The sequence below is a fragment of the Caretta caretta genome, chromosome 2 (assembly GCF_965140235.1).
Source record: "Caretta caretta isolate rCarCar2 chromosome 2, rCarCar1.hap1, whole genome shotgun sequence".
Lineage (NCBI taxonomy): Eukaryota > Metazoa > Chordata > Testudines > Cheloniidae > Caretta > Caretta caretta.
Window position 1 is genome coordinate 199,829,215 of NC_134207.1, and position 23,616 is coordinate 199,852,830.

General features: G+C 40.6%; 1 protein-coding gene across 7 annotated transcripts in view; it reads left to right on the plus strand.

Annotated features, from left to right (window-relative positions):
• Positions 1–23,616, plus strand: part of THRB (thyroid hormone receptor beta) — a 316,316-nt gene that overhangs the window by 125,082 nt on the left and 167,618 nt on the right. For 4 of the 7 annotated variants that reach the window (XM_048838575.2, XM_048838576.2, XM_075125743.1 and 1 more), the window contains 3 exons: positions 4,550–4,635; positions 5,548–5,638; positions 20,263–20,356. In XM_048838575.2, the coding sequence (XP_048694532.1) occupies positions 20,318–20,356 (39 nt within the window). In that variant the 5' untranslated portion in view covers positions 4,550–4,635; positions 5,548–5,638; positions 20,263–20,317. The remainder of the gene's footprint in view (positions 1–4,549; positions 4,636–5,547; positions 5,639–20,262; positions 20,357–23,616) is intronic. The other 3 variants (XM_048838580.2, XM_075125744.1, XM_075125745.1) reach the window with 2 other exon arrangements.

Here is a 23,616-nt window from a genome sequence, read left to right on the forward strand (position 1 = left end):
GGATAGAATGACGCACTGAATTCTTGTTTGTATTAAAAATCCATGTTGTAAAGAAGTCCAAAAGTGACAGGAATATATGTAGTGCATTTTAGAAAAGAATAGGAACCAATTGTGCATCCTTTACTCATGTTCACCATCACATGATAAAGGGCACCATCAATATTATATTGTCAAGTTTGTTCTTTTGCCAGTGCAGGGCTTAGTACCTGATCCAAAGCCCCCAGAAGTTGCTTTCAGTGGGTTTTGGAACAGGTCAACAGGCTGCAATCAGTGGAGTTATAGCAGTCTAAATTGGGATAATGCAGTGGTGAATTGGGCCTTATTTCTTACTTTCTGGGAAAGCAATGTGTTTTAAAATGGATTGTGCTGGCATAAATTAAATTATTGTAATATGCTATAAATTATGTTAATATTTCAAATATATTTTTTTAAACATGACAGCTTGCATCTTTGGTTAAGTAAGTTGCTTAAAAGCTCCTACGAATCTGCATAATGCAACCTGTTTATTTTACAATAAATTGTGTGTTCAGCTTGAATTGAGAGTGTGGTATTAATGAAAATACATTCACCTTATTAAGGAATAATTACATATTCTGATAAATTTCAGATGACATCCTATTGAATTTAGCATTTTCCTGTTTTTTGTTTTAATGAGCTACTACACTGTTCAATTACATTATATTGTTAATGTTGATTCCCTGGAATTTTTGCTGGTTATTTGCTTGCCATTGCCAGGTTTTAGTGCAACAGGAAGTGTCCCTGTAAAATCTGTAGATTCATAGAAACTGGAATTATCTACTTGGTCAACTTGTCTCTTCCTCTGTCTGTTCAGCATTGTGCCTTTAGCCTGGTAGAAATTGAGTATGTGAGTATTTTACAGGGTGCTCTGCATTTGGCAGGATTGGATCTGTTGCTTTCTACATTTATAATTTCAAATACTTTGTCCTAGTAGTTAATGCCTAAAATAATGAGCAGTAATACTGGTAATGAGTGCATGCCTGTCCAAAACAATAGAGTGAAAAATATATATTTAATAAAATATTATGGTAGCAGAAGTAATTTCCATTTAGCTGCACAATTTCTCTGTACACTTTTCACATTGCAATTCCCTTTACAGAACATTTGAGTGTCACTAAATGCTTGTGTACTGCCATCTGAGTGACAATAGTCAGCTGTGCTTTGTATATGTGTGATTGATTGTAGTTTGAAGCCTCTGCCTCAGACTCTTCGAGGTTCAGGACATTCATGCTTACAATAATCACATTATTCAAGGTGGTGTCATCAATGTTGCAGTGGCCCTTTGTTTTAAGTCTGCATTGAATACACATTTCCAATGTAAGTCATTTCTTCTGTGCAAGAAAATAGGATTTCAGTGATGAAGAAAGAGTGGAAGTCAGTGGTTAAATTAGGGTGGAATTTACTCAGGGCTGCAATTACTTTAAAAAGTTCATAGCTAAGGTTAAGTGCCATCATTATGAAGAAAGACAGGGTGAGTGAGGTAATTTCTTTTATTGGACCAACGTCAGTTGTTGAAAGAGACAAGCTTTTGAGCTGAAAAGTTCTGTGTAAGCTCAAAAGCTTGCCTCTTTCACCAACAGCAGTTGGTCAAATAAAATAAATTACCTCACCCACCTTGTCTCTTTAATATCCTGAAGCCAACATGGCTACAACAACACTGCAAACGATCAGTCTGAAGTTCATTCAGATTACAGGGTCCCTGTAGGGAGCCAGGGTCGCTTCCCTCCGAACCAGAGGGTAAAGAGCCACCCTCTCAGCCTGAGTGGGCGGGGCGAGACCAAGCTTATGCCAATCCCCGGAAGGGGAGGGATGGGACAGGAAGTACAGAGGGCGGGGCCCTTTGCCCAGTGAGAGGAGGATCAGGGAGGGAGACAGACACAGGCTGCTGGCTGCTCCCTCCAGACCCTGCTGCCGACCCAGGGGAGGCCCTGGGCCAGGAGGAACTCGACTGGGAGGAAGGCCTGTGGCGACCAGGACTGCCCGCTGCCGAGTACCCAGAGGGGCCAGGCTGTAACCCGGGCCAGCGTGAGCCCGACACGGAGGGGGAGCTGGAGCTGCCAGCAGCGGAATACCCGGACGAGCTGGAGGGTCCGGAGAGGCCCGCTTGAGAGACCGGGTAGGAAGTAGCCCAGGGGCAGAACTGCACCGTGGGGTGGGTGTATTTGGTCAGCAGGGCGCGGATGGGCCCCCTGCTGACCCAGCGGTGGGACCTTCGCCTCCCGCCACTGTCAGGGCCCTGGGCTGGAACGCAGTGGAGTTGGGTGGGCCTGCGTTCCCCTACCCTGGCCAACCCGCCTTGGGTAGCAGAATCGCGCGCTACATACCCGGGCCGGTGCTCCCCGGGGCCCGAGGGGCGCGCTGCAGACTTGGGCCGGCGCTCCCCAGGGCCCGAGGGGTGCCCGAACAGTGTGACTAGGGCTTGCCTGTGGGACCATAGCTCTCCATCGCCCCCTAGGGGCTCTCTGGACTGATTGAAACCTGTCACAGTCCCCCATTCCTCCCCTTTGCTATCTTTTACCCAATCAGCTGATTTGATCTGGGTAAATGCTACTAAAAGGATTTGACCGTTAGATTAGGATAAAAAATAGAAACATGAATTTGATTTGATGGTATTTACAATTCTTTTTGTTTTCCGCAAACATTTATAGAAGTGATTTTTATGTTTTGTTTGTAGAAAGTACAAGTCTGCTAAATACGTATTCACATGAAGGTTCACACCAGAAATGTTTGCATGGCCATCTTGAAATCACTCTGATTTTTCCCATTCTGAAAAAGTTACAGTCAATAAAGGTATTAAAACCGGACCACAGGAGTTAAGTGACCAACTAAATGTATAAAAAATCAATACCAATAATTTGCCATGTTCATTGCTGTTGATTCTGATCTCTGCCTCCCTGTCTTTTTGTTACAATGCTTCAGCTTGCTGCACCTCCATTCACTTGAGTCTTAAAATAGACTTCACTTAGTAGTGATGCACTGAAGTGGCTTTAAAGGGAAATTAAACAGAGCAAAAGGTGGTTAGCTACTTAACCATTAGCCTGATCTACACTGTAAAATTAGGTTGATGTAAGCTGCCATGTGTCTACAGTTAAATTTGTCTCCCACTGTGTCGCCCCATTACAACAATACAGTAGCACCACCTCCCCAAGTGGCGTTGAGCCATGATCGATGTACTGAGGCTGATGCGAGTGTAGAGACTGCGTTTCTTATCTTAACACTAACAGCCCTCCAGCAGCTCTTCCACAATGCCTGGCACTGACTACTCTGGTCCACTGCCTAGGGGTCCCAGAGACCAGAAGCCCCCCACTACCCTTTAAGGCCCCGCAAATTTTTGAAATGCCGTCTCCTGCTTGTCCAGCTTGGCAAGCACACTTTAGCAGCTCTCCATTGTTGTGTGCAACTGCCCAGCTGCATTTCCAGACGCGCTTCAGCTTAGAGGCGAGAAGAGCTATGTGCAAGAACAGCTACAGACCAGCTGTAGAAACGTGGACCCCAAGGAGCAGATTGCATGGAGAATGCAGGAGAAGGGATACAATAGGAACCAGCAGCAGTGCCACATGAAAGCAAAGGAACTGTGTCAAGCACATCAGAAGCCCAGGGAGGCCAACAGTGGACCATGGATGCCTCAGAGGCACCTGAGCCAGAGGCCACTGGCACGAACAGTTAGGTTGACGTAAGGCAGCTTATGTCGACCTAACTCTGTAAGCATCTACATTAAAATGTAGCTCTCATCAATGTCATTCGCTCACTATACCTACTTAATAACTTCACCTTTGCGAGAATCATAGTACTTATGTCGATGTAGTCAGGTTGACACAGTGTCAGTGTAGACACTGCATTAAATTGCATTGCTTAAATTGTCCTACAATGCCCCGCAAGTGCTCCTGATGAGGACACTGACACAAGAAGCATAGTGTGGATGTGTAAAAGTGATTCAGTTACTGCTGTGGCTGTACATCGACATAACTTATGTCAACTTAATTTTGTCATGTAGACTTGCCCTCAGCGATATTGTTTCAGGTTCTGTTCATCTCCACAGGGTGTTCTCATTCAGCTGAGAACATCACATTGGGATGAATGGGCCATTTCATCTCTTTCAGAGACTGCTGCGCTGCACATGGATGTGTAGAAGAGCCTGTTCCCTCCACGGTCCGTCTATCCTTCTTGTTTAAAGGATGACACTTCAAAATGCTCTAAAATCCCCACAGTTTCACAGATATTCTTGAAATTAGCAACACCTTGTGGGAGTGCAGAGTATAGTTATTGACCCACATGTAGGGTCATTTGCGCCAAGGACACCAGAAATATAAGCCTTGGAAAAAAGAGCCATTTTTCAAAAAGTTTCTAGGGTTTGTGTGTGTATGTGTGTAGAGCTAACAAGCAAACTATTGCTGAGATGTGAGTCAAAATATAACCAAAATATAACCTTAATAAAATTGCCTGTGCAACCTTAACTCTGCCCTCTTTCAGCAGTGCCCCAGTGTGTCCTGTTAACACAAATAACTTCACTCTTCTTTTTGTCATTTAATAGTGTTAGATGGAATCCTGTGGATGAGAGTGAATGGAAAAGGAGGTGAAGAGCTTATATGTTTCAGCAACTGTGGGGTTGGCAAAAAGGTATGTGGGTGAATGGGGCATTTTGGGGCATTGCTGTAAGAGGGCAGAGTTAAGGTTGCACAGGCAATTTTAACCATGCATTTCCTGGTTTTCAGAAGTTTGAGGTTTTGCTCAGTTTACCATTCTACAAGGGAATGACATACCACCATGCAACCTTAACTCTGCATTAACATAGTTTTTGCCATTGAATAATATATCTGTTTGTGTCTGACAAATTATTATTAAATATGGTTGCCATCTAGGGCTAATTGAACATCACATAAAAATATAAGAATGGTCTGACCCATCTAACCCAGTGTCGTTTTCTTCTGAGAGTGGCTGGTGCTGGTGCTTCATAGGGAATGAAGAAAGAGGGGAAGATTTATTGAGTGATCCATCCCTGTTGTCCAGTCCCAGCTTCTGGCTGTTTGGATGGAACATTTTTTATCTAAACTGTTTTTTGCTATAAAATTGGAGGTTTGACCAAATGAATTTTTTTGTGAAAAATGTCTGCTGTCTGATGAAAAAAATGGATATTTTAAAATGAGAAATCAAAAACGTGTGGCCCCAAACCGAAAAATTTCAGCTGAAAACTATCTCACATGATGTATAACATTTCTCCAAGGTGGGAGCCCAGGGTGCATTATGGGAGATGTAGTCTGACTGGGAAGCTTGGCCTATTGAGGAAAATGGGCACATTAGGCACCGAAATTACAACTTTCATGAGGCACTGTGGCAGCAGCTCCAAATTGTAATTTCTCAGTATTTGAATTGCTGCTGAAAAATTAAAATTGTCTGAGAAAAAAACTGGTTTTTGACCAGCTCCATAATTTTCATCTCTTATGAGGTGCTGAATAAACATAGACTTATATACTCAGTCTAAGATGGGTCTTCCTAACGTTTCTGAACAAGATGCCTTTTGTTCTCTTTAAGGAGTTTTATGTAAATCCAATGAAGACCTTTATCTCCTGGAGGATGACATAATTTTGTTCCAAGGAAGAGAGAGAGGGGGAGAGCAGTTCCTGTAAGTTTGGGCTGATGTGCACTTTTTTTTACTGTGTTTTGTCTAAAGGCTCTTAAACCTAACAAAATAACCCAGTCAGGGCACTAAATTACTGTTTGTCCCCTGAGCTGGTTGCAGCATGATTAAATTTTGTACTGTTAGCAGGCCATTGTGCTCCATACCTGTGTTAAAGCCTTGGTCATATAGCCCAGTTACTACATAGTTCTTGTCTACACTATAAATTTTAACCATGTGGTAACTAAAAGGGGATTGTGTCCCTCAGAGCCACATGTAGAAAAGATCCTCCAGGTGCACTTCTTTCGTCATCCCAAACTCAGCCATCTCTGAGGCAGTATCCCCTTGCCCTCTGATCCCATGGAGACCTCGGTGCTGGTCAGGGGTCCATGTGGAGGGACACAGTACGGACTAGGCAGGCCAAGGTGGAGCCAGGATGATGCAGATCCATATTTCTGTACCCAGCAGAGTTTACTAGGAAAAACTAAGGCAGTCTGGGTCTGTATTACATTTTCCTCAGAACACCCTTGGCAAAGTAACATTGCTTTATTTTATCTGTCATTACATCTACCCCTTTACAATCAATCTAATAATTTTCATAGAAATTCATTAATTTCTGGAATGATATCACTACTTGACTACAAAGGGACTATGTTTTATATATTGATTATAACAAGTGTCTGTGAGTGAGTTTGTGAACACAGATATAATATAGACCCTTGTAACAAGTGACTGAATAATGTGATTAATTTAAATGTACCCACTCAGTTAGAAATATGGTGCAATTATTCATATTGGTCACTGGGGATAAAATATTGACATTGATTTTGCCATCAGAGATCAAAAGATTATCAGTATTTTTAATCTGATTTTAGACATTCGGATGTCATTAAAAGGTTATCAGGAGTATCAATTTACAAACAGTCTTTAAACCATGATTTGAGGACTTCAATAGCTCAGACATAGGTGAGAGGTTTATTGCAGGAGTGGGTGGGTGAGATTCTGCAGCCTGCATTGTTCAGGAGGTCAGACTAGATGATCATAATGGTCCCTTCTGACCTTAAAGTCTATGACTCTATTATGTTAATTTCTTACCTGAGAAAATCAGGTTGGATATCTGAGGTGGAGAACAATTTTAAATTTTATTAAATTAAAGCTGTATTCAGATTACAGTTGATTCATTTGGGGATAAAATGAAACAGCAACAGTACTTAATATTATTGTTTGTCCTGAATTAGTTGGTATTCACTGATTAAATTGTTACATTTGTCTGTTTGTCTAGACTGTGTGTATCTTTCTTTGAACAGAAAACAAAAAAAAGAAAGGGCATACCTTTACTGAATAGCCATAGTGCTGGAGAACCCTGTTGTCAGTGAATTCCCTAACACAGCAAACTTGCCCTGAAATCCTGTAGTCTTTCAGTGAACCAAGAAAAAGAAAAAAAGCCACAACTTTTGTTGTTGTAATGAGAAGTCAGCAACCTAGATTTGTTTTAATATTCATTATCATAGAATCATAGGACTGAAAGGGACCTTGAGAGGTCATTGAGTCCTGTCCCTAGCACTCCTGACAGGACTAAGTATTAACACAGTCTTTGTACTGTGACTGAAAAATCAATAGCTAACTTTCAGAATGGCCAATAGTGGGTAATTACTTGTTAGTTAGGTGTGGTTTTGAAGCATATGTGTACCATTGCTTTTCATTTAATCTGGAAATAAAGCTAGATACAACTAAAGAGCAGGAGACATTGTTTCAATTGCTCTGTTTTCATCCACTATTGGAGATATTTCATATTGGCACTGATTCATTTTCCTTCTAACTTCCCCACACCCTTCTTCACCTCTAAGGTCTTCTTTCTTTGAACTTTATACTAGCTCATATCTCTGATTTAATGGCCTTCTTTGATTACCCAGGTACTTTTTAACTGACGGTCCCTAAATCCTTTGGTCTCTCGTGCATCACATTCCTCCACTTACAGCTTTTTGGCTTTGACATATGATGCGTAGTAGAGCCTTTGTGGAGTGCATCCTCTGTTGGTGCTGGTCTAGCTTCTGTTTTTTAAAAAAATATATTTTCAGAATTAAAGTGTATTCTAACATTATTCAAACACTGCATCTTAAAACAGGCTTCCTCTACTTTTCTATCATTAAGGACTTACCAAGGGACTAGCAAAGTTCATTGGTCTAACAATGGCCTTTAAACAAAGGTATCCTAAAAGTCTTGTATACTGTAAAGTGACCATTTAAGATGAGTGGCCGAACAGAAGTGGTCCCTAGAGCTGGTTTCACTGTAGAACAAGAGACAGAACTTTCTCAGGTGCCAGCCCACCAAAGAGACATGAGCTCCAATAGGAACTAAGAATCGACCCTCACCACCTTCCGCTCCAAGTGCAGGTTGCGTATCTCTGACCTTACTTTCTCTAGCATAAACATACTGGGGTGGGTTTGGAGGGTAGGGTATGTTATAAAGAAATTCCAGACCAAAACACTCCACTCCACACAATTCTCCCCATGGGAAAAGGATGAAAGGACAAACCTTTGTGACAGACATGTAGTCATATTGTTTAATGCACGACTGGAAGGCACTCAAGTACAACAGTGATGAGCACAGTATAAGAACCTATATAGAACAGAATAGACTAGAAAAGGAACATATGGTGAGTCAGTGAATCAGTGGGGAGTCAGTGCATACTAACTTTCTACTTCCATTTTTAATCCTTGTAAAACTGCAAAAATTTGTAGTTGTTACATGATCTCTGTAATGATACCTAGAGTCCACAGTTTGAAAAACAGAAAAAAAGCTACTAAGTGACTCTTTTGGAGCAGATAGACCAAACATTTGACCTGCCCAATTTGTTGTTGTTTGTGTGTGTTTGTTTGGGGTTTTTTACCTTTTGAAAAGTCCATATGTATCTTTATATGTGACTTTGTAACAAATGCCAGCAGTTAGGTGTTCGTGAGCAATACTGCAATAAGAAGTCAGTGTGTGTATATACACTCTTCCATTTCAAATTTTCAAGGGGTTTTTAAAAGAAATAGTAAAAAGAAAAAAAATAATTTGGAAAAATTCCTTGTCAGTCATTCAAAAATGTAATTATTCATTATCAAGCCTGATACTTCAAGCATTACTAGATAATAAAAGGTAACAGATTGTTCTTAAAGTCAGTATTATTTGCCACTACATGTGTCAATAATTCTACCCTTTGTGTTGTATTATATACATTTTATCATGGTTTGCTGTGGAGTGAAGGTACAATACTCCTTTTGAAGCCTCAAAGCCAAAGCTAGTCTATGTTATTCTGTCGTTGGTCATTCACATATTTTTCAAAATGCTGAGACAATTTACACATTTTTCAATTTTTCTTCTTGCGCAGTCATGTTGTGCCTCATTCTCTGATTATCAAAAAAAAAAAAAGAAGAAGAAAGAAACAAAAAGTAGAAACTTTGGCTTGTCAGCAAAGAGTGAGGAGGAGAGTGAGATGGGTGTGAAGCATGGGCCACACACAAAAGCACTATAAACAGAAGTTGAAATAAACTCTTAGCATAGCACAACAGAACTGAAAATAAAAGGGAAAGTGAAAACTTTAAAAACACATTTTTATATCTACCCATGTCAGTGTCACCGCTCACTTTCCCTTTTGAACTGCATAAAAGAACAATGGACGTTTAAAAAAAAAATCCTAAGCTTGAATGTAGACCAGATCAGTAGTGATCAAAAATTGTCACCATCTAATGACCGTTCAGGTGTCCATATGAAATGAGTTTAGTGCTGTCTGCTCTTTGTCTGGTTTCCAGTGGACAATCATCCACATCACAAAAATCATCACTGCCGTTGACACTGATTGGAGTCCTTGTTGGCAATCTGAGCTATGAAGACTGAATGAGCTATGGAGATTGAACAGCCTCTCTTCAAGAGATGCTTCCTCCAAAGCAAGATTGAGGCCCATTGGTGGAACAGTTCAAGGAAGTTTTCGCTGCTCCTGATCTGTAGCCAAGCAGAGAACTTTCAATCCAACACAATATTGACATCCAATATTAATGAATGTAAATAAATACCCAAATGTGTAGGGGGAAAAAGTCTTAAAAAATAATTCCCAGTTCAAATTATTTTAATGAAATGTTTTATGTCCATGCTGCATGTGCATGGTCACACACATACACATCTTTACAGCCACACCAACATTAATAAGACTATAAGAACGCTAAACTTTTCTAAAATTCACAAGTTAGTACATGTAATATCAAGCTATACATGTGTGACATTTTTAAGTGTAGATAAGCCATTTTAGGTATTTCTAGAGGTGTTTTATATTTATCAGTATCTGAATTTCTCTCCCTGCAAGCCTTGTTCTGCAGGATTCATGGTAGCAAGGGGAGCCTTGATTTACAGGTGTAAGGATAAGAAAAAATAATCCCAATCAAATCTTTTTAAATGGTCTAAAATATTTGTAAAATAGTTTTTTGGCACCATCCAGTCATGGAGTCTTAAAACTCCCCCTGTTCTGAAGGAAGGTAGTGTCTTATTTACTGGAGCTCAGTGGAATTCACTCAGCAAGGTAGTAAATCCATTGAAAGATATGTTGAATTGTAAATTGCCAAGACTGTATGCAGCTTATATAGAACACATAATTCTGGGACGTGGAACAAAGATATTATTAGCACTTATTTGAGATGACCTACGTAACTCACACATGGGTTCTCCAATCATAATTAATGCACGCATGCCAAACTCATGCCAATAAAGCCTTTATATTACACCATTATGTATTTCCCTATATATCCAAATTTACATACCTCTGGCTTTTAATGTAGCAACTGTGTAAAACAGCTCATAGCAACTCTAAACAGTATTCATATGAAACTGCAGGGTGAAGTTATTTAGGCAGAGCAGTTGCATTACCTACTGTGTACTGGGAATTGGCCAAAATACCAGGATTAACACCTCTATTCTTATAAAATATGCCATTGGATCATCAATTACCTCAAGTAGTCAGGGGCTTAGCTTTACGTTCCAGCTGAAAGAGCCCAGCAGGCCTTCACAGTACCACTAACACTATATGCTGGACAGAGCATGGGCTTAACATTAACACAGAAAAAAGAGTGCCGACTACCACTGCATCACTATATCTATCTATCTATCTATCTATCTATCTATCTATCTATATGACCTATTTGCTTTGTTTATTAATGAACTTTGTTCTGTACACACAAACTTCTTAATAAAGCAAAATTCCATGTGAGATTTTTGGCTTAGTGCACATGCTTGGCAGCTGGATTGAAGCAGCACACCTTAAAAGCTTGAGAAGAACTATTGATAGAAATCTATCTGGCCAATCATCTGGACCATTGATACTCAGACTTCAGTGGTTCAGGAGTCAAATTAGCGATCAGTATTGCCCAAAAGAGCCATAGAAGTGTGAATTCGTTGTTTCATTTACTATAGTACTATCTAGTCATATTTAAACAGTGTGACGGGGAAATGTTTAGTGTGTGTGTGTGTTTGTGTTTTTAATTCTCACAGCAAAATGACTGACCAAGTATTATTAGTTTATCAACTACGTTTGGCTAATAACATAGTAAAAGCATCCTGATTGGTTAATAACTTAGAGGGTTAATAATTAAATCACAAAAAGAAAAGGAGTACTTGTGGCACCTTAGAGACTAACCAATTTATTTGAGCATGAGCTTTCGTGAGCTACAGCTCACTTCATCAGATGCATACCGTGGAAACTGCAGCAGACTTTATATATACACAGAGAATATGAAACAATACCTCCTCCCACCCCACTGTCCTGCTGGTAATAGCTTATCTAAAGTGATCAACAGGTGGGCCATTTCCAGCACAAATCCAGGTTTTCTCACCCTCCACCCCCCCACACAAATTCACTCTCCTGCTGGTGCTAGCCCATCCAAAGTGACAACTCTTTACATAATCAAGTCGGGCTATTTCCTGCATAAATCCAGGTTTTCTCACATCCCCCCCACCCCCATACACACACAAACTCACTCTCCTGCTGGTAATAGCTCATCTAAACTGACCACTCTCCAAGTTTAAATCCAAGTTAAACCAGAACATCTGGGGGGGGGGGGGGGGGGTAGGAAAAAACAAGAGGAAACAGGCTACCTTGCATAATGACTTAGCCACTCCCAGTCTCTATTTAAGCCTAAATTAATAGTATCCAATTTGCAAATGAATTCCAATTCAGCAGTTTCTCGCTGGAGTCTGGATTTGAAGTTTTTTTGTTTTAAGATAGCGACCTTCATGTCTGTGATTGCGTGACCAGAGAGATTGAAGTGTTCTCCGACTGGTTTATGAATGTTATAATTCTTGACATCTGATTTGTGTCCATTTATTCTTTTACGTAGAGACTGTCCAGTTTGACCAATGTACATAGCAGAGGGGCATTGCTGGCACATGATGGCATATATCACATTGGTGGATGTGCAGGTGAACGAGCCTCCGATAGTGTGGCTGATGTTATTAGGCCCTGTGATGGTGTCCCCTGAATAGATATGTGGGCACAATTGGCAACGGGCTTTGTTGCAAGGATAAGTTCCTGGGTTAGTGGTTCTGTTGTGTGGTATGTGGTTGTTGGTGAGTATTTGCTTCAGGTTGCGGGGCTGTCTGTAGGCAAGGACTGGCCTGTCTCCCAAGACTTGTGAGAGTGTTGGGTCATCCTTTAGGATAGGTTGTAGATCCTTAATAATGCGTTGGAGGGGTTTTAGTTGGGGGCTGAAGGTGACCGCTAGTGGCGTTCTGTTATTTTCTTTGTTAGGCCTGTCCTGTAGTAGGTAACTTCTGGGAACTCTTCTGGCTCTATCAATCTGTTTCTTTACTTCTGCAGGTGGGTATTGTAGTTGTAAGAAAGCTTGACAGAGATCTTGTAGGTGTTTGTCTCTGTCTGAGGGGTTGGAGCAAATGCGGTTGTATCGCAGAGCTTTAATATCATGTGCTCCAAAGAGCTGCAGGAGACACATTAAAGAGACATTTGCGAGCATCAGTCTGAGTATCAGATTGGGACATTTAAGAACATAATTCCTTCACTGTTATTAGGACGCATTGAATTAAAACCCAACTTTCTGGACGGTGCCAGAACACAGATTTACAGTTGCCTGAGTACTGTTTTATTAACATTTTTAAGAATCTTCTTGAATTTGTTTTCTTGAAGTATAATACGTGGGGAGCAAGTGGCCAGTTCATTTTTATGCACCTTGAAGTGTGCATCAACCAGTTTCCTTTGTATTTAGAGTCAGAAACCTCTATTGACAGCATCCCTTCATCTAGTGAGACACAGGATGTGCACTTAGTCCCGTAGAGATCATTTCCATCAATTATTTAGCATTAGTGTGGATAGTTAGCTTGGGTTTGATAGAAAACCTAATGGGGATGGAAAGGGATCAGAGGACAAGGAATGGGCTCAAGTGGAGACCACACTCAGGGGGGAGGGAAGCCACCTCCCAAAAGCCCCAGGACAGGTGGGGAAAAGCAGTGTCTCATCTGTGACCAGCTGGCTCACTTTTTGCCTGGGATTGCCTACTCTACCTGCTGAGGCCCAATGTGGAAATGGAAATGCCAGTTCCACCCCGAACCTCAGAGAGTTAACTGTGTGCCTGACTTACCAAAGGGAGGGAGTCAAACAGCGAGTCTGCCGATGGCATCTAACATTCATGCTGAGCCATTCACTCCCCAAACCACTGTCCACATCTCATGCTGCAACCTCCTGGGTGCAGAGCCATTGGATCGCTAGTATGAACAGAAGATGGTAGTCAGTGGAGAGACATTCATTGGATGGATAAATTCTGGGAATGCTAAAACTGTAATTAAGCCCCACGTCATGAAACCCCATCTAATGCTTGCACGCTGTAAAATCTGGATTAAAATTTCTGGAGTAAAAGCCGTCACTCTAACCAACATCACAGATTTCTATACAGACCAGGAAGGGTTGGGGTGCTGGTTGTAGGTATACTGTCAAATATTCTGTATTATTTGCTTTTGAGGAATGATATTGTGGTTTTAAAAGCAGAGGGGGTGAATCAGGCCCAATGAGTTAGCTTCAGACCTGCAAGACACTGTGTTAGCCAAAATGCAAATGGAGTCATTTATGGGAGGTGTATCCCCCCGTGCCAGTATCCAAGAGGAATCAAGTTACCTTCCAAGTATATTGCCCACAGGTATAAGTTACTATATAGCTCCTTCTAACCACGCACATTTATTCTTAAGGTAAAAGCATTACAGAGAAAACATATAAAAAGAATAAAAGTTTCTACACACATGCTAAAAGCTTACCAGAGGTCACCCCCAACTCCAGCCTAGGGCTCTGGTAGGTTTTAGTCCTTCAAAACCCACAACTGGGTTTTCCAAGTGCATATCCATCTTAAATCCAAACTAGGACAATGGCTGGGCAGATCAGCAGTTTCTTTGTACAGCTTAGGCCTTTGATCTTGGCCTTCAGTAATAGGTAATCAGCAGAAAATTACCCTCTCCTCAGGGCGTAGCTTCAAAAGGCTGGGTTTTTGCCTAACTGGAGTTTGGGAATTTGTACTAATTTCTCACTGAGGATTCCTCAGGAAATCCATTAACATTTATTGTTCGAAAAGTCCATATGTGTCTGGCACATTTTCAGTATAGCCTTTTGAATTCCTAGGTCTTACATCTGTCACATCCCTATTAGGTTTTCTATCAAACCCAAGGGAGTTAGGTACCCATTTGCCATTTCTGCCTTTGGAATTCTTCGCCTAGGATTTTAACTTACGTCGCCCGCATTTGAAATCACTGGCTGTAGTGTTTTAATTTTAAAAAAGGAAACTGAACTAGCACATTTATATTAACTGACTTCAAAGAATGAGTAAGAGTTGAGCATCAAAATCCAGATAAAAGTTTTGAGAGAAAAAGTCACCAGCCAGTAGAGAATGGGGAGTCCTAAGGTGTCCTCTGTATGCTGAGAAATGGGAAACATGCTCTGATCTAGTGAGAGAATTTCTGCAAGTTTCATTAACTTTCTGAAATTTGACTTTCTACGTTTTGGGTGATAGCCACTACAGTACTTTGAGAGGAAGTGTCAAGATGGAGTTGAAATTTAAATCATTTATACCTTTGCCATATTTACTGGTGAAATGAGTGAACTTCTTTGTTGTATACATTATGGTCCTTTTGCGAACAGGGACTGCTAACAGGGAGCTTCAAGAGGGAGTTCTCCAGATGAAGGAGGAGCAAATACAGGACCCTTGGGTAAATGGCTGTCTGTAGTGTGTGTTTGTGTTTGGGGGTTACTTGCTGTGTGCTGAGCTTGTGTGTGTGCGTTTGTTTGTTTGTTTGAAGGACCGTGTGCTGTGGCCGTCAGTTGGAAGCTGTGAGTGTCTAAACAAGGTTTGAAATCTAGAAGCCTCTGTTCATTGGCTGAGCCTTAGTCAGGAGGCGGGGCTATCAAGAAGGCCAAGGCTTTATAAAGCAGTGAGCAAGCGACCAGGGACCGCTAACAGGGAGTTTCGAGAGGGAGTTTGGAAAGGGGGCGAGGTACACTTGCCATTCTTTAAAACCTTTAAACTATAATCAAAACTTGTTGATTTAAACAAAAACCCTATCATTAACCTAGGTAGCTGTAGGAGAGAATGTAGGCAGAAGCCCAGCAGCAGAGTGGGGGCTATCCTGTTTATTGCACTCAGTATAGCATGTATGATTACCTGCCCTGTGGGCAGGTGGTGTATGTGTGTATTTGGTGCAAGGAGCTCCTGGCCCTCAGAGACCATGTACGGGCTTTGGAGGCCAGGGTGGCAGAACTGGAGGAGCTAAGGGAGGCAGAGAGGTATGTTGATGAGGCTTTCCAGGATACTGTAGATTTGTCCCACCTCCGGTCAGACAGCCCCAGTGCTGTTAAGGAGGATGAAAGGCCCAGAGAAGGAAAGCAGTCAACGGAGCAGAGGGAAACCTTGCCATAGTTGGGACCCTCCTTCCAGATGATGTTGGGGTATCCTATCTCACTGAGGTTACCTCTCCGGAGAAGGGAACTCCAGTCATTAGGAAAAGGCAGGTGTTTGTTAGTAATGGGAGAGTTGATCATTAGAAACATAGATGGCTGGGTTTGTGATGACCGGGAGAACCGTATGGTGACTTGCCTGCCTGGTGCAAAGGTTGCGGATCTCTCGAGGCATCTAGATAGACTTATGTGTAGTGCTGGAGAGGAGCCAGTGGTCGTGGTACATGTAGGTACCAATGACATAGGGAAGGGTAGGAGAGGCGTCCTGGAGGCCAAATTTAGGCTGCTAGGAAAGAGACTGAAATCCAGGACCTTTATGGTGGCATTCTCAGAAATGCTTCTAGTTCCATGAGCAGGGCCAGGTAGACAGGCATATGTGAAAGAAAATGTAGAATCAAATGAAATAAAAATCTTAAATGAATCCACATGTTCCATAGAATCTCTATGGACAGTAATTCCATGCTCTAATAAGAATATAACAGTAGGGATCTATTATCGGCCACCTGACCAGGACAGTGATAGTGACGATGAAATGCTAAGGGAGATTAGAGAAGCTATCAAAATAAAGAACTCAATAATAGTGGGGGATTTCAATTATCCCCATATTGACTGGGTACATGTCACCTCAGGACAAAATGCAGAGACAAAATTTCTCGATACTTTAAATGACTGCTTCTTGGAGCAGCTGGTACAGGAACCCACAAGGGGAGAGGCAACTCTCGATCTAGTCCTGAGTGGAGCGCAGGATCTGATCCAAGAGGTAACTATAACAGGACCACTTGGAAATAGTGACCATAATACAATATCATTTAACATTTCTGTGGTGGGAAGAACACCTCAACAGCCCAACACTTTGGCATTTAATTTCAGAAAGGGGAACTATGCAAAAATGAAGCGGTTAGTTAAACAGAAATTAAAAGGTACAGTGACTAAAGTGAAATCCCTGCAAGCTGCATGGACACTTTTCAAAGACACCATAATAGAGGCTCAACTTAAAGGTATACCCCAAATTAAAAAACACAGTAAAAGAACTAAAAAAAGAGCCACCATGGCTTAACAACCATGTAAAAGAAGCAGTGAGAGATAAAAAGGCATCTTTTAAAAAGTGGAAGTCAAATCCTAGTGAGGTAAATAGAAAGGAGCATAAACATTGCCAAATTAAATGTAAAAATGTAATAAGAAAAGCCAAAAAGGAGTTTGAAGAACAGCTAGCCAAAATCTCAAAAGGTAATAACAAAATGTTTTTTAAGTACATCAGAAGCAGGAAACCTGCTAAATAACCAGTGGGGCCCCCGGACAATCGAGATACAAAAGGAGCACTTAAAGACGATAAAGTCATCACAGAGAAACTAAATGAATTCTTTGCTTCAGTCTTCATGGCCGAGGATGTTAGGGAGATTCCCAAACCTGAGCTGTCTTTTAGGTGACAAATCTGAGGAATTGTCACAGATTGAAGTGTCACTAGAGGAGGTTTTGGAATTAATTGAGAAACTTAACAGTAACAAGTCACTGGGACCAGATGGCATTCACCCAAGAGTTCTGACAGAACTCAAATGTGAAATTGCGGAACTATTAACTATGGTTTTAACCTGTCCTTTAAATCAACTACTGTACCCAATGTCTGGAAGATAGCTAATGTAACGCCAATATTTAAGAAGGGCTCTAGAGGTGATCCTGGCAATTACAGACCAGTAAGTCTAACGTCAGTACCTGGCAAATTAGTTGAAACAATAGTAAAGAATAAAATTGTCAGACACATAGAAGAACATAAATATCTGAGCAAAAGTCAACATGGTTTCTGTAAAGGGAGATCATGTTTTACTAATCTATTAGAGTTTTTTTAGGGGGTCAACAAACATGTGGACAAGGGAAATCCAGTGAACATAGTGTACTTAGATTTCCAGAAAGCTTTTGACAAGGTCCCTCACCAAAGGCTCTTACATAATTTAAGTTGTCATGGGATAAGAGGGAAGATCCTTTCATGGATTGAGAACTGGTTAAAAGACAGGGAACAAAGGGTAGGAATAAATGATAAATTTTCAGAATGGAGAAGGGTAACTAGTGGTGTTCCCCAAGGGTCAGTCCTAGGACCAGTTCTATTCCACTTATTCATAAATGATCTGGAGAAAGGAGTAAACATTGAGGTGGCAAAGTTTGCAGATGATACTAAACTGCTCAAGATAGTTAAGACCAAAGCAGACTGTGAAGAACTTCAGAAAGATCTCACAAAACTAAGTGATTGGGCAACAAAATGGCAAATGAAATTTAATGTGGATAAATGTAAAGTAATGCACATTGGAAAAAATAACCCCAACTATACATACAATATGATGGGGGCTAATTTAGCTCCAACTAATCAGGAGAAAGATCTTGGAGTCACCGTGGATAGTTCTCTGAAGACATCCACGCAGTGTGCAGTGGCAGTCAAAAAAGCAAATGGGATCTTAGGAATCATTAAAAAAGGGATAGGGAATAAGACGGAGAATATCTTATTGCCCTTAGATAAATCCATGGTACGCCCACATCTTGAATACTGCATACAGATGTGGTCCCCTCATCTCAAAAAAGATATACTGGCATTACAAAAGGTTCAGAAAAGGGCAGCTAAAATGATGAGGGGTTTGGAACAGGTCCCGTATGAAGAGAGATTAAAGAGGCTAGGGCTTTTCAGCTTGCAAAAGGGGAGACTAAGCGGGGATATGAGAGAGGTGTATAAAATCATGAGTGGTGTAGAGAAAGTGAATAAGGAGAAGCTATTTACTTGTTCCCATAATATAAGAACTAGGGACCACCAAATGAAATTAATGGGCAGCACGTTTAAAACAAATAAAAAGAAGTTCTTCTTCACTCAGCACACAGTCAACCTATGGAACTCACTGCCTGAGGAGGTTGTGAAGGCTAGGACTATAACAGGGTTTAAAAGACAACTGGATAAATTCATGGAGGTTAAGTCCATTAATGGCTATTAGCCAGGATGGGTAAGGAATGGTGTCCCTAGCCTCTGTTTGTCAGAGGATGGAAATGGATGGCAGGAGAATGATCACTTGATCCTTACCTGTTAGATTCACTCCCTCTGGGGCACCTGGCATTGGCCACTGTCGGTAGACAGGATACTGGGCTGGATGGACCTTTGGTCTGACCCAGTATGGCCATTCTTATGTTCTTATGTCCTGAATCAAAACCCACTCAAGTCAATGGAAAGACTCCCCTGTTGATTTCATTGGGCTTTGGATCAGGCCCTGTGGGTACAAATAAAACCGTATGTAACTGACTAAAACAAATGGCTGCCATCTGTAGATATTTGTATTCTTCAGTCAATTACTGGAGACATTTTCTCCATGACAGTGCAGTTTACCTGTTCTTTTCCAGAAAGTACAAAGCGGAGAATGCGTCTTACACCACTTACTGGTCTTAGAGCATTTTAGACTATAATAAAGCATATGAAAGGCATACAGGCTATGCAATCCCTACATTTCTTCTTTTGTTCCTGATCTCCACATTATAGTTTTTTGGCTTGTTGAGAGGTCTGGTTGGATGTAAACTTCAAATACCCATTATGACAATTTTTTTTTATCACTGATTATAAGCTTATTAATGCCAGCTTTTCTGCAGTGAAGAAAATCACCTTCTCTTATTAGAAAGATGGTTTGCAATTTCATAATCATTGTTGTATTTCTAAGCACTTATTTTAAAAGGGCAAAGCAATTCTTATTTTAAAAGGTCAGCAGTAAACCGTTGCATAGAAAAATGCTCTAAACTCTTCAGGTAAGGCAATATGAACATGAACAACTAGAGTTTTATAATCCACGGTCGCTTACTGTGCAGAAAAGCATACTGCAGTATGTACACCTGTATGCAATATTTGAAATGGATTGTTTGGAAACCGCTTCTGACCCTAATTCATGTCAAAGTGAGTCTCCCAAGTAGACAAGGATTTGTCGGTGTTCATTTTTCCTTATAACTTTATAAAGCTTCTGTATTTTATATAGTACAGTGGGCAAATGGACCAGGAAATAAGAAATTAAATATAAAATTCCTCTCTGAAGTGGTGGTTGCACCAGGTCAAGAGAATCTAGTGCTAGAGAGTCAACTGAAGTCAATGGGAGTCTTTCCACTGACTTCAAATGGGGCCTTGGGTGAGGCCTACAGTCAGAATGATATCACCAAGATGCCTGTACCTGGCCTTTCCCACCCTCAAAAAAAAGAAAAGAAAAAGCTGTGATTTCACTGCCAGAGCTAGTCTCTCACCCTTCATATATACCTCGTCCTTTGATTAGCCAACCAATCCTGACTGACTCTCCTCTCAAATTGTAAGTATAGGAATTTTTAAAAAAGAAGATGCATACTTAACATGCATAAGATGTACTCATGCAACTCACGTTGATTTTCATGGGAGTTGTGCACAGAGATCTGAAGGCCCTAATTGTTTTAAAGGGACATTAAAATAACTTTCATCTTTTACTTTTCACAACTTTGTTTCAGAAAGATGAATCGGCATATGGACGGAATCTGGGTACTGGCATAAAAATGAGATCATAAAAGCTACACCACCCAAAAACAAACCAACAAAGTTAGAACCGCTCCCAAAATGGAGCCATCATTTCATTCACAAAAACCTAATTCTCAGCATATTACTATTATTATTATTATTTCTTAGGCACTGACAAAGTACTTGGTGCTGTACAAGACAGAGATATCAATCTAGAAGACAGATGTATAAAGAGAAGGCACCCAGGAAGATCCAAAAGAAGGTGATGCCTTTGATAATTTCTTCTCTTCATCTTAATCTTAGCTAGTACCTGAAATATTTTGGAGGCGAAAGTGTTCATAAAAGTAATTTCCTTTCTACAACACTAACATATTTCTTGTTACAGAGAAAGTGAAAAAGAATGGCAAAACCTTACAACACAATTATGTCATGACACCTTGTTTTATTTTTTTAAACTAGCTGCTAGATAACTGCAAAGGGACTCACTAGATCCAGCCCCAAAGTTACTATCAACAAATTAAAATGAAAATGTTGTCAGTGCACGTACAGACGGTGAAAAAAAATGCTGCAGAAAGGCAACACAAAGCACCAAGCGAGTTGGAAATGGTCAGTGAAAGGCAGAGGACATGCAGTGTAGCTGTTTCATGCTCTGGTTATTTTTTGTGAGGTTGCTTTATGTATAATTAACTAATCTTTCCGTTTCTGAAAATAACTTCTGCTTCAGGGCTGTATTATATTCCTAATTTTTCATCTGAAAAAGTCACATAAAGCAGCACAACTTACAATATAAAAATCATAACAGCTAAAAAACTGAGTTCACACAGTAGAAATAAAAATTACCGAGTCTTAATATACAGTCAAGCTCTGGTGTCCCCCCTTCCCCCACCTGTTCCCTCACCAAAACAAAAAACAAAGAATGAAAGAAACTGATAAAATGCAACTGTTGGGTAAGTAGTGTATTGGCCAAAATTCAGACTGGGTAATTAATTACATTTTGCTTCTCCAAATTCCCACAGTAGATTGACTTAGAGATAACTCTTTTGCTTTCCCTCCTATAAAAGACCTGCTGTGTAGTGTTTTTATGGCAAACGGATACTGTGTTCCACCTCAGAGAGAGCTGGCAGCTTTACTGGAGAGAAGTTAAAGACATTTATAATAATTGGACAGAGATGACAGCTGAAGACACAAAAGAGCCAGGAGTATATTACAATAAGTTTGAAGAGTATGTCAACCCACGTTACCCAATGTTTGCTTGCTACAATTTCTATAAACAGAATATGAAGCATAAGTGAACCCACAGGACAGTCCGCAATATAGCTATAGTGTCTGTCTGAGGATCGTGACATGAGTGGGACAGGAGAGTGCTTGGGACAAATTCAGAAAAAGTCTGGGAAAAGCTGATAACTTAGGAAGCTAAGTTTGATTTAAATAAAGTAGTAGACCTTGCTAAAACGCATGAAATAGCATCGGCCCAGATACATTCATATCTAAAGAGGGAGCAGTGTATAGAGTGCTAAAGCCTCACCATGCTTTCAGGAACCCCTAAAGCAAAACAGTATCTCAAGCCACAAGCTAGTAGGCTACAAAGGAATGGATAACTATTGTGCTAGCTGTGTTAATAAATCACTTGAGAGACGGGAGTTATAACCATTTTGTTATGAAGCCTATGGTTGAACAATGTGGCCTGAAGTTAAATAGCACTGTTCTGAAATATTTATTTTTAGAGCAAATGTCAAGTTTATGTAAATAGTAGACTTGATAAACTTTATTTGGTTCTGTATGTGATATTACTGCAAATCATGCAGATGGCCTTGCTAGTTCTATTAGCTCTTGAAAAAATTGCTCCTATTTTTTAGCCGTGGTGGAGTTCTTTTTGGATGTTGAGGATACCATCAGTAAAACCTCTTTTCCTTTCATAGAATCATAGAATCATAGAATATCAGGGTTGGAAGGGACCCCAGAAGGTCATCTAGTCCAACCCCCTGCTCGAAGCAGGACCAATTCCCAGTTAAATCATCCCAGCCAGGGCTTTGTCAAGCCTGACCTTAAAAACCTTTAAGGAAGGAGATTCTACCACCTCCCTAGGTAACGCATTCCAGTGTTTCACCACCCTCTTTGTGAAAAAGTTTTTCCTAATATCCAATCTAAACCTCCCCCACTGCAACTTGAGACCATGTATGAGGACACCCATACATGCCTTGGTGTAGGGAGGGTGCCAGTGATGGGGCAGCAGCACATGGTATTGCAGAGATTTGAGGCATTGCTATGGCCCATAAGGCAACCTAGGAGAGGCTGCAGTAAATTAGAAAGGCCCTTACACTTTTAAATTACTCCAGCAGCCTCTCCTGCTCTCAGAGAAGCCAAGGCTTGAGGGCACAAAGGTGTCTTAAAGCCACCGTAGCCCCTCTCCTCAGGCTGCAAGTTCAGTGCTATGCCTCTTAGGCTATGTCTATGTTAGCACTTTTGTCAGTATAACTTATGTTGCTCAGGGTTGTGAAAAAAACACACCCCTGAACAAATAAATTACACCGACAGAAGCGCCGGTGTGGCTATCACTATGTTGGCGGGAGATGCTCTCCCGCCCACATAGCTACCGCCACTTGTTGGAGGTGGTTTAGTTATGTCAATGGGAGAATTGTCTACACGAGTGATCTTACAGCGGCACAGCTGCATTGGTACAGCTGTGCCACTGTAAACTCACTAGTTTAGTGACTGAATCTGACCTATGAAGATTAACTTGACTTCAGTGGGATTACTCTAATGCGTAAAGTTAAGCATGTCCATAAATTTTGCAAGGATTGGAATCTTAGGAAAATATAAAATGTGGTGGACTATCATTCCATTAATAAACTACAACATTTTCTCTACTCCGCTACAAAATAGTGAAATAAATGGCTGATGACGCACTCTGTGGATTTCTTTAAAAGCTGTTTCAGTTAAATAAAAAGTGGAGAAAATGTCTCAATATTTTGTAGGTCAGCAAATCTCATGCTAAACCTGGAAATCTGTTACAAATTGCGGCCAAACGTAAGGCACAGAAAATAGAAATTGAAGTGGGCTAGGCAGATATATTAGCTGATAGGACACATAATGGCTTTTAAATATGTTTTATAGCCAACAAAATAAAGAAAATACATTTAACCTTTTACATTTAAAATTAAAAAGCTGGATATGTGTATACAAACACCCCCACACAGCCAATACATTTTAGAAGAATGCAATAATTAGAAAGATTATCATTTTAATTATGGATATTATATTCATAGATATCTTAAGGGATAATTATTACTGCAATCAGTACCATAAAATAATGAACCCATTAGGCATTAGAATCAGCTTTCCTACAAGTTCAAAATAACCCAGATCCATTGGGGTTGAAGGGAAAAATCTATCCACAAAGCCCCTTGGCTTTTCATCAATCTGGATTCATCACCAGATTCCTGGACACAGTGCAGAAGAGGAGATCTCTGTATTGCATGCTGGTCTCAAAGCTGCAGGGACTTAGACAGTGGAGATCTTGTA